Source organism: Myotis lucifugus, unplaced genomic scaffold (genome assembly GCF_000147115.1).
Source record: "Myotis lucifugus unplaced genomic scaffold, Myoluc2.0 scaffold_0, whole genome shotgun sequence".
Lineage (NCBI taxonomy): Eukaryota > Metazoa > Chordata > Mammalia > Chiroptera > Vespertilionidae > Myotis > Myotis lucifugus.
This window is the reverse complement of record NW_005871048.1, coordinates 35,216,142-35,228,275: the sequence shown is the minus strand read 5'-3', so window position 1 is coordinate 35,228,275 and position 12,134 is coordinate 35,216,142. Positions and strand designations below refer to the sequence as shown.

General features: G+C 36.8%; 1 protein-coding gene across 2 annotated transcripts in view; it reads left to right on the top strand.

Annotated features, from left to right (window-relative positions):
- MSH3 (mutS homolog 3) overlaps positions 1-12,134 on the top strand; it is a 117,760-nt gene that overhangs the window by 71,572 nt on the left and 34,054 nt on the right. For both annotated transcript variants that reach the window (XR_002828157.1, XM_014451038.2), the window contains exons 16-17: positions 4,239-4,303; positions 6,628-6,744. Coding sequence is in view for 1 of the 2 variants with exons in the window: in XM_014451038.2 (XP_014306524.1) it covers positions 4,239-4,303; positions 6,628-6,744 (182 nt within the window). In the remaining variant the exon portion in view is untranslated. The remainder of the gene's footprint in view (positions 1-4,238; positions 4,304-6,627; positions 6,745-12,134) is intronic.

Here is a 12,134-nt window from a genome sequence, read left to right as displayed (position 1 = left end):
GAAAAAGCACCACATGGAGATGAAGTAATTGGATTACAAATGATTAGGGAGGGAGATAGATTATCTTATTCTTCACTTAACCTAGTAAACCTATCTCACTAAGATAGGTTTTCAGTGATGAATTTGAGGTGAGAAATTTCTTAGTTATTAACAGTAGAATGGAATCTCATTGGTTTTTAAAAACCTCCTACTATTAGAATTTTAATAGTACAAATTAATGTAGAATCACTTCTATGACATTTTTGAGAATTAGTGATTCTAAATAAACACCAAATGAAGTCTAACTAGTCGGCATTGTTATAATCAAATTCTGTTAAAAATTTGTACTAAAGGTATATCAGCAAATTATTTTGAGATACTTAAAGGACTAAGAACAAACTTCATCAAATATGATTACTTCTGATCAGTGAGGGAGAAAGGGAGGAAAACCCTTATTTTATATACATGTGCTTCTATTTTATACCCTTCTTTTCTGTCTGAAGTTTTACTTCTGTACAATAACTTTTGTAATAATCTTTATAAACCTGTTTATAGCAGTGCAAATGGTACATGGATATTTAAATAGGTAAATAGACTGTCAAGCCAGGGTTACTTTCGACAACATTCATTTTCACCTGTTCCCAGTTTTTGTATACTCATTAGAATTTTAAGCCTTATTGACTATGGTGCCTTAGTGTCTCTGACTCTGAAAGTATTTGTTTATAAGGAAATAATGAAAGCAGAAACTTACATAGCTTTACATAGTTCACTGCTTCTGTTATGACCTCTGTCATATTTTATGTATACAGAGAATTCTCTCTTAACCTTGAATTAAACATGGAGTGGATATGGAGTGATATTTAAATTTGCAGTAGTATTGATAAATATTATTGTTCTTTTAAAAAATATATATTTTATTGATTTTTTACAGAGAGGAAGGGAGTGGGAAAGAGAGTTAGAAACATCGATGAGAGAGAAGCATCTATCAGCTGCTTCCTGCACACCCCCTTCCGGGGATGTGCCTACAACCAAGCAAGGTACATGCCCTTGACTGGAATCGAACCCGGGACCCTTAAGTCCGCAGGCCAACACTCTATCCACTGAGCCAAACCAGTCAGGGCAATATTATTATTCTTAAGGAAAGAAAAGAAATTTGAGAGAAAAATCTTTTAAAAAAATGCATTAATTTATAGCATGCAGCACATCCAAATATCTGCTTAGTGTATTTAAGATGTGGAAAGCATTCTCTGTTAAATCTTACTTCTACATTAAAAAACAAAAAACAACAGTTGAAAATTCTTAAGAGAGGGTGAGAAAGAAAAGGGGGGAGGGTTGGGGTAAGTGTGGTATTGGAGAAAACAGAAAGCAGTTTCTGGGGTGAGTTGAGAATTTCAGCAAACTTCGCAATGATGCCACCCCAGTGATACCACAAGCTATAGTTTGAGTAACATCATCTGACATTTACCCAAGACAGCATTGGGTCCAGGAGAAGCATCTGAAAGATTGCTAAATCAAGACAGACTTCTCACAGCAACATCTAAGAAACAGTCAGGAATCATAGAGCAGGGAAAGTTGCTGTGAGAACTTTCTAAGATTTCTGAAATATATGTTACTTTCCATTTCAGTTGGTTTTCTTTTCTTTAACAACAAAGGCTTTAAAAAAAAAAAGGCCTCTCTGCCCATTCTTAGAATGTTTATAAAAGGCAGTAGTGAATCTCTTCTTCCGTAATCAGTGGAGAAGAGGGAAAATCTGCTATCTATCTATATAAAAGCCTAAGCAACTGTCCGACCATTCGACCAGTAGCTATGAGGTGCAATGACCACCAGGGGGCAGACGCTCCAACCGGTAGCTATGATGCACACTGACCACCAGGGGGCAGATGCTCAATGCAGGAGCTGCCAAGCTGTGGTGACTTGGCAACTGCAGTTCTCGGGTGATGCACCTGGAACCAGAGAGGAGGGGGCCCAATTCCAGGGTGCGTCACCCGAGAACCGCCCTCTCGCAATCCGGGACCCCTCGGGGGATGTCGGAGAGTCAGTTTTGGCCCGATCCCCACAGGCCAGGCTGAGGGACCCCACTGGTGCACGAATCCATGCACCAGGCCTCTTGTTTGATGATAATTCTGAGGAGAAACACAGGCTGAAAACCTGGGACCACTGGAGAAAGTGAGGAAACAGGATGTGGCTAAGAACAAAAATTCTTAAAATTGACTATTCATTGGTAGTATAATTAATGTAAAAGCTACAGTGTTTCTGTTATTAAAAAAGTAAACTCAAGAGCCAGGCTGATACTATCTATGTATATATAAAAGCTCCTGAGGAAGTGGCCCAGGAGCTTAACAAGCAGCAGGACCACGTGGGCTCTCCTGACTCCCACTCTGTCTTGCATCTGTATTGGTTCAGCGTGTGGCTTGCTGGAGGGGCTGTGCTCCTTAGGGTACACCCTGGATACTTACTGACTGAAGGGTTATGCTCCAAACTGTTCATAAGCTGCTCCAAGGGGCTGTGACCTGTAGTGGTTTGTAATGTGTATAAGACACAGATTTGAATCCAGCCTTGTCATGGCCAATTACTTCAAATTATGTACTTACCTAGCTGGCCGCCCAGTGACCTCACTGAAGCAGTTTGGGCTTCTTTTCAAAATTTTTACCACCCTTCGTCACCGCCACGGAGCTCTGTGTTAGTCATTTTGATCTAGATGTGTCCTTCCTGAATGTTAGTGATCCAATATGTTCCCAAATTTTTTGGTTTACTTTTGGCATAAATAACTCTTCCCAGAATTATTTTATCAAAAGACCGATATGTCTTCTCATAGTACATTTAAAAATAATATTTAACCAGAATTTTTTTTAGCATAGTTTTAAAGAGATTTTATAATTCCTATCCATGATATTTATTTTATGTTTTTTTCCCCCTCACTTTTTGTAGCCAAAATGGACTTTTTTGGACTCTTCACTCTTAACTGTTTAACTGGGTGTGGCAGATTTGAACGTATTAATTCCTCTTTAAACAAGAGGACATAATTAGTTAAAAATTTTTTGCTAAGAACAAAATTTCTTAAAATTGACTATTAATTGGTAGTATAATTAATGTAAAAGCTACAGTGTTTCTGTTATTAAAAAAATAAACTCAAGAGCCAGGCTGATACTATCTATGTATATATAAAAGGCTAATATGCAAACTGTCCCCCCGGGAGTTCAACCGGGAGACCGGGAGTTCGATCGCTCACTATGATGTGCGCTGAGCACCAGGGGGCGGCGCAGAATGAAGGAAGGCCCCGGCTGGCAGCTGGCAGCCAGGGAAGGAAGGCCCTGGCCAGCAGCCAGAAGGCCCCGATTGGCCCTGATCGCCAGCCAGGCCTAGGGACCCTACCCGTGCACAAATTTCATGCACTGGGCCTTTAGTTAATAATAAGCAGATTATAAGTACCCCAAATGTTATAAAACTAATTAGTGTAAAAAAGTTCCTATAGCCATCTCAAAATTAGTGGTGGCCACAGAGCTTCTGGGTTCCATCCTGTACAAAATAGGTTTATTTATTTGAATAAAATATTGAATTTCATCGCAATAATACAGGAATGGGAGCAGGAAGATGAGATGATCTATAATGAATGCTAAAAATGAAAGGTGTGAGAGAACTTGATTTCACTTGCTTTTTGGCTGATTTCAGAAAAGCTGTCTTGTAGACCACAGTTGGATCTATAAAGATATAGTTTATATAACTTAAAGCACTCATGGGGAGAAATATCTTCCTTAATAATTGGGGAAGTCAGTGCTTTCTTTATGAGGATACTTTTAGAGGACTCAGGTTCCTTGGATAAAAGCTATTATAATAAATCCTATTCTGTTCAGAATAGAGGAGGGACCATATCTCAAACTTGTATAACATCCAATAATTGAACATCTGTACTTAGAAATTCAGTATTTTTACCAAGTAATAGACTTTCTAACGTAAGTGGATACTAATAAACGAAATAGGTCATTGATGAAAAAAATCACCATTTGTAGTATGCATAAAACAATGTTATAAAAATTAACGTGTCAAATTATCTCCTCTGTTACAAACTTATGGCTCAATACAAATTGTACTTTATCTCCAATATTGGAACCACAGTTAATAATATTTGATTGTATGGACTTATATAAACTCTCCCGAGAATAATACTGGATTTATTTGTTTAGAATAATATTTATTGAGGAAGCTTTAAAATATAATGGTTAATCATTTAAAAATCTAATTTTTATTTATATTTGTTTTAGTTTATGATTGAAATAAAGAACTCTGCTGTAGCTTGTATACCAACTGATTGGATTAAAGTTGGAAGGTAGGTTTCATAATATGTATTTTTATATTAACATGAATTAAAATGACTTTTATATATCTGTGTGCTACTGACTAATAATAACCACATCCTTTTCATAAAAAGCAATTCTTACCATTTTTTTTAATGGAGCTTTAACCAAAGAAAAATTATTTTTCATTCTTTTTATCATGAATTTTAAAACATTTTTTCCTAAGGCATTTTACTTGTAAACATTTGTTTTCTTGTTTTGTAAATTACTGTTCTATTTTTATACGTCAGAGTACACTTTAGACACGTGAGAGAAAAAAGTTGAGGGACCTTTAATTATAAGACTAATTTGGTTGCTTGAACTTCTTGATGAATGCCATACCTGACATTTCTTTTATGAAGCTGAAATCCCATTTTCTACTTCCCTAAGCTCTGCATTTCTTTATTCTCTATGCTTTCCATGGCACATAGTTGTAATAGTTCATTAAATCTTTTCTGTGAGTTACATCATAAATTGATGAAAATAAATTAATCAAAAACAAAATTAGAGGACTGCATTGAGACTGCGTTTTTTCCTTGGTTAGCATTAATCCCCAAGAGGATTAATCCCCTGTGCTTTATGGAATATTTATTGCTACTGTTATTAATATGCTTGCATGAATTTGAGATGAAAATGTTACATTTGCTTTAGATAGTAGAAGAGTGGCTATAGCTGGTGGTGGTATGAAGGAACTCTGTTAAGACTGGAAAAAAATCTTGACATGATGTGTGGATGGTTATTAATTTAGTATTGTAATTAAAAAAAACTATTATCAATTGCCACTATCAAAGGATGTTGAAGATACAATTATGGGTTTCTTAGCTCTAAATACCATCTTTCTCCCCCTCTCCCCCCATGTTACCAGAAGTTGTAATTGAGATTTGACTGTTGTTAATTTTAGGGGGTATTGTTTTCTTCTTGCAGGCATTTTTTCCTTTATTTACTTTTGTCCTGTACTACAGCTAATGAATGGAAATATGCTTTATGAAGAGAAATGGCTAAAAATCATGTTAGTCTATGTAGAACAGTAACGGAAATTTGGTCAGAAGAGAAAGCTATGATAAATATATTTGCATAGAAATCTAGATGAGCTAATTTAAAAGCAACAGACAAAGCATAAATCCGTGCCAGCAACTTTTGAACCTGCAGTGATGTAAATTGAATGAATAAATAAGATAGTTTGGGGAAGCTTCATTATAATTTTTTATCTATTGTTTGGCCATTGGAGTCCTGACAGGGATAGATTAAAGTAGCATTAGTCAGATTTTAATCTGAAAGGGTTACCCCTAGTCCAGTAACTTGCCACATTAAAGATAACTATGACAGCGTATCGCAGGAGTGGGGAGCAAAGGTCAGAATACATTCTGTCATCACTTGCTTATCACTCAACCCTGACCTTTTCTTTGTGAAGGTCTCATTATAGTAATAATATCAACAGCAGTAACAACCACCACGACCACCACAGAACAAGCCCTAACATTGATACTAATGACAGAGATACTCAACCTCTATCTAGTTGATCCTTTCAACAGTACCTGTGAGGTAGATGCTGTTATTATGCCCATTTTATAGATGAGGAAAGTGATGGTTAGAGGTCAGTTATTTTTGCCCAAAGTCATATAGTAAGTGGCAGAGTTGGGGCCTTGGCCCAGATTCTCTGACTGGGGACCCACGGCATCCCCTAATGTGCTCTACAGCTTCTTGAAGAAGCAGAGATTATATGCAAGCCCAGAGGAGGAGCACAGGGTATTTCTTCCCATCCAGGGTCACCATGCATCTACAGTTAGACCACGAAGAACTCCTCTTTGCTTCCTGAATTTATGCATTGCTATTTTTGTAATGCTTTATTTTTTTTTCCATGGAAATGCTTTAATGACACAGAAAAGTATAAAATATAAAGACTAGTATGGCCTTCACCAATGTATCCACTTTCCATCTTTGGCAGGACTTATTTTGCCATATTTGCTTCTGGTCTTATTTTTTTTTTAAAGCAAACATTTTCATTTAGTATAATTTAAAGAAAAAGCTTTCTGCTTATGAAATGAAAATCTAAACTTTGACTTTGCCATATGGATATAATTTAAAATGCATTTTAAAAGCTTCCTGAACAAGTCCTGTGAACTCCAAGTACTTTATTTACAACAACGATCTTTGGAATCCAGAGTTCAGGGCCATAATTAAAGAATATTCTGTTTACAGCTATTTACTTTCAAGGTTCATCAGAGAATAATAAATAACTACTTTAATTTTGTGAAGAGATGGCATTACTGATTTTTTAGTAACCTTGATTTCCTATTTATGTTTTCCCCTCTTTTAGCACAAAAGCTGTGAGCCGCTTCCACTCTCCTTTTATTGTAGAAAATTACAGACATCTGAATCAGCTCCGGGAGCAGCTAGTCCTTGACTGCAATGCTGAATGGCTTGATTTTCTAGAGTGAGTTTACAATGAAAAACATAATCTGACTTTTTGCTATGAGAAATAGACCGGAAAATCTTTCCATCAAAAAGAAAAGTAGGGATTACTGCTTGTGACCTGCCATAAAATAGTTGAGTACATGTGTCCTCTGATTTTATTTTTAATCCATTGAAATGTAAGCTCATTTTAGTCTTTGACGAGAGACCAAATATACTCTATTGTTACTGTGCTAACATTTTGTTGCTAAGGATGTTTAGTAGAGTCATCTTTTTGAAATTCTACCTTGGACTTTGTTGACTTTTCTTATATAAAGGCTTAACATTTTCAGAGTTGGACAAGTGTGGGTTAATTGTTTTGTTTCCTCCCTAACTTTTTATTTTGAAAAAATTTAAATCTGTGGGATAGTTGAAATGAATACCTATGTACCCTGAAGGTTAACCTAAAAGCGTTAATCTTTTGCCGTATTTGTCTTATATCTCTCATACGCTTTTTCCCCCTGAAACGTTTGAAAGTAAGTTTTAGATATTAGAACACTTCACCCCTAAATATTTAAGCATACATTTTCTAAAAATAAGGATATGCTGCTATATAATCTTAATACCATTACCATACCTAAGAAAAATTAATATATATGTTTTAAATTAATTTAAAAATATGTTTTTATTGACTTTTTTAGAGAGAGGGGAAGGGAGAGGGAGAGAGAGATAGAAACATCGATGAGAGAGGAACATCATCGATCAGCTGCTTCCTGCATGCCCCCCACCGGGGATCAAGCCTGCAACCTGGCCATGCTCCCTGACTAGGCATTGAAGTGGTGACCTCTTGGTTCCTGGGTCAATGCTCAACTTCTGAGCCACACTAGCTGGGCAGAAAATTAATATTAATTTAAGAATATATTTAGTTACCTCCCTCAAATTTTTAAATGAAAGATCTAATCAACTTTTGTACATTGCATTTGGTTATGTTATTTCTTTAGTCTATTTGAATCTAGAATTGTGAAAAACAAAAAGGTTCCCCACCTTTTTGTTTTTTATAATACGAGATTTCTTTTGAAGAGTGTTTGCCGTTGCCTTAAAGAATATGTTATATTCTGGATTTATTAATAGTCATTGTTCATGCTGACACATTGAAGTCAGTAGTGTGTTGGTAAATGGTTAACAGCCAGCTCTCTGGAACAGTAGTAGTGCTTGTGGGGTTTGCCGATTTCTGCAGTGTAAATATTTTCACCATGACTGATTTTAAGCTACCGTGGACAGGAGCTGCGAAGAGATGTGCACAAATGACTTTCATGAGTCCGTAGGCGCTGGCTCTAAACCACCACTCATCTAAGCACTTTAATACATACTCGCTCGTTATTCCTCACAAGAGCCCTGTGAGTTAAGATTTGTCACCCTCGATTTAAAAACAAATAGAATGAGATGCAGAAATATGAAGTAGCTTATAGGTTAAGGATTGGAGCACAGATTCAAGCCAGGGTGCCTGATAGTGGCATCTGTACCCTTTGCCCTCAGGCTGTCAAGCCTGCCCAAGGTCAATCCGTAGGCACCTCTCTAAACAAAAATCTCTCTTGGTCGTTCTCTTTAAAAACTTCAACAGCAAATATTCAGCAGGTTCCTCCAGGGACTTTATATATATTTAAAGTAACCAATCTGACAAGTGGGGGGGGGGGGAAAAAGAACCAAAGAGATATTATGTGACAGTTTTTAAAAGGTTTATATTTCTTTTTGCCCAGGGAAGTCTTCAATTATAGGGTCAGAAAGAGATTCTAATTTACTTATCCTGAGTCTTTTGAGGTTATCTTGACTCAGAGTCTTGCATCCAGGAACAGAAATTTGGTTTATTCCGTTCCTTTCTCTATTTACTTGCAATTTCCCATTTTAAGGGTTTTCAGGGCCCTTGAATCTCAGTTCTCTTGGCTTTTCCCTTAGTAGTATCACTGAGAACATGAAAATTGGACTAAAATTACTTCCTTCAAGCTTCCAGGGCCACATCCTAGGGTTCTGGGATTTGGTGATGTAAGTCATATTCATTCTAGTCATAGTATACATGACTTGATAAATTGGGTTACGTTCTCCCTTGTCATTATTTTAGACTAGAGAAGGCTCAGTCTCCCGGTTAAAAATGGGGGCCTTCTCTATTGCTTTTCTTCCTTCTCCCTTTATTTCTTATCAAATTCCCGTTTGTTTCTTTCCCTTCCTAAATATCTTTGATTGGCCCCTGCCTCTCCTGTTCCCTTTTATTAATACACCAAACCATGACCTCAAACCTTTCTTACTGTGTCAGCCCTCTTCCTGGGCTGTTCTGTCAAGTTCACCCAGGAGACTCTGCTTGCATTATACCATCTGTTGCAAGTGAGAAACTGCCAAGGGTGAGCCAACATTAAATATGACATAACAGGAGATTATGATACTCATGACATATTAAGTGAAGTGTGCAAAACAGTATTGAAGCATGATACAGTTCTGTATGTGAAAATTCATATATAGGCACAGCATCTAAATCTTTATATTTTAAACAATCAAATATATATGCTTATGTTAATATGATTATTGTCCATTTGTTTATATTCTTTGGAGAAATGTCTATTCACACACACACACACACACACACACACACACACACACACACACACATACAGAGTCTCAAATATCACCTGATTATTTCTGAATGGAAAGGTTTCTGGATATTTTAATTTACTATAATGATTTCAGAAGTTTATATAATATACTAGTACATATATTACTTTCAAAATGAGAAAAATACATTAAAGTTTTTATCTGAAAAAGAATACTGGCTGAAATGTAGTTATGAGCATTTGCAGCTAGAGCTCCCACTTGAGAACAGCGTTGATTGTTATGTGCACTGTTAATCGAGGCGCCAGATGGTGTGAATATGATGTCATTTAAAACATTCACGAACCTGACATCAGAGGATTGAATACCAGCTATTACAAGTGTATTTGTCTCGTACTGAGATACTAACTGTTGTGCATTGGTCATATTACTTTTGATTAAAATATTGCAAGAAATCAAGACTGGAAGAAATTCTATGAATGGGACCCTCTCTCAAAAAAAGTCTCTTCTTCCAGAAAATAGGCTGTGGATATTGAATAATCTTCTCAATTGCATAGTCTGTAAAAATTGAATTATAGTATCTTTCATACAGTAGCGCCAATAAAAAATAAAATATTTTCCATTTTTATTAACTTCAGGTATCTTTGAGCAACATCTGATGGTAAACTGCCATAACGGCTTTAGAACCCGAGTGTTTTGATCTGCCCTCTACGGACCAGCAGTGTCTTCTGACCAGAGATTAAATTGCAGTGTTTTGGCTTCCTCCTTAAGTTGGCTGGTGGCTTAGCTGTAGAGCTGCATGTTGTTGTGACATAAACCCAGTCTATCAGATTGTTATCCGAATTGCCCAATTTTCATATTGTTGTTTTCAAAGTATGAATAATGTTTTAGAAATTTGGCAAAGTATAGAAAATGCACAAAGACCAAGAAGTCAAACAAGGCTTCGTAAGAGTTATCATGATGATGATGTTTGAGGTTTATGATCATTTTTTATTTTATTCATATCTTAATATAATTGATGTGAGAAAGAACATTGTTGTCCATATCAAAATAATCACCTTATGCCTCCCTGCCTTTTTATTACTATTTTTTAACTGAAATGCTCTCCACCGATAACTGTGTCACTCATTTCATGTCATCGGTTACCCTCACCCTAAGGCTGCTGTGTATTAGCAAGTTAGAGTTGTGGTGACAAGACCTGAGAAGCATGGAGTGAGAGGAAGAGAAAATGGACTGTTTTTTTTTAATGTCAAAGGTCCTTTGATACTCATGTCCAGAGAGGCAAGAGCAGAAACATCACGTGGGGCTGCTCTTTGGCAAAAGAGAGAGTGCCAGAATAGGACAACCCGACGGGTCAGTAATGAAACAGGGACAGCATGGGCACAGTCCAGCGGGTGGAGGAATGGTCTGATCAAAAACTGACGCCAACTAGGAAGGACGAGGCGTAACCCTGGGCAAGTGCTCCAGGGGTGTTAGGTTCACGCAGCACGTGGCATCTTCAAAACTAAGAGGCATTTTAAGGTGGCAGCTGAGCGCTGCCTGTCTGCTCCCAGGCGCCAGTCTCCTTTGTGTTTGGGATTTAGCATAGCCTCTTACCACTGTTAGTGGGATTCATGTTGTTTGTTTTGATGCACTTTAATTCAGTGAGAAATAGGCAAATTGTGTTCATTACGTTCTGTGTACTCAGAGAAGTATAAAATATGCTGTAAATACACTTTTTAATTCACAAATAGTTAACACAAAAGTAAAGCTGGGTACTTAAAATGTTTTTAGTATCTGAAAAAAGTCGTTTACATAGAATACTTTATTCTAATGCTACAAGAAAAAATCAGAAATTACAGATTCTAAAAAATCAATATAGTGATAATATAAGAATAACTGGTCATGTAGCAGCTTAATCTGGTGGCCTTTTCAAGCTAGCAAGCACTCTAAAACCCTTTGTTTTTAAGAAGCAAACAGACTACATCTCAAAGTTCCTATAACCCACCATACAATAGAGCAATCTATGTTAAGAGCAGTATTATACTGAATGCTTATGTCTTTTGGGGAGTAATTCTTTAAAAGGATGTAAGGGATACCTGTGCTATGAGATAACAGGACAAATTAAGAGAGAGAGGAGGAGAGAGAGAGAGATAGAGAGTGAGAGAGATCGGGACAGAGAGAGAGAAGGAACCTGTGTACATTCCCATATTTTTTCTGAATAAGTCTTTCAATAAAAAGTCCTTTAAGCTTCTAGACCACCAGCTATTTATTTATTTATTTATTAAAATATATTTTATTGATTTTTTTACAGAGAGGAAGGGAGAGGGATAGAGAGTTAGAAACATCGATGAGAGAGAAACATCGATCAGCTCCCTCCTGCACACTCCCTGCTGGGGATGTGCCCGCAACCAAGGTACATGCCCCTGACCGGAATCAAACCTGGGACCCCTGAGTCCGCAGGCTGACGCTCTATCCACTGAGCCAAACTGGTTAGGGCCCAGCTATTTAATTAGCCAAAGATTTGACGCAATGACTGTTATTTTTAAAAAAACAAATTTGAAAGTAAATTTCTCTATGCACTCTTAATAAGATAATAGCAGATCACTGAGAAAAGTCCTTTTCTTCTTGTCTTCAAGATTATGACAAGGTTGTAGGCTGGATGTTAGGGATATAATGATAGTTAAGATGGACATGAACTCCACCATGGAGAAGCTTCCAATTCAGTGTGAAAGACATTGAAACTGTTATTTCTAGTTTGGATGATGCTATGAAGAGAAGCACAAAAGGAAGCTGACCCATCTGGGTCGTTCATGATGATATTAAAACTAAATGAAAATGATTGCTACATCTGTG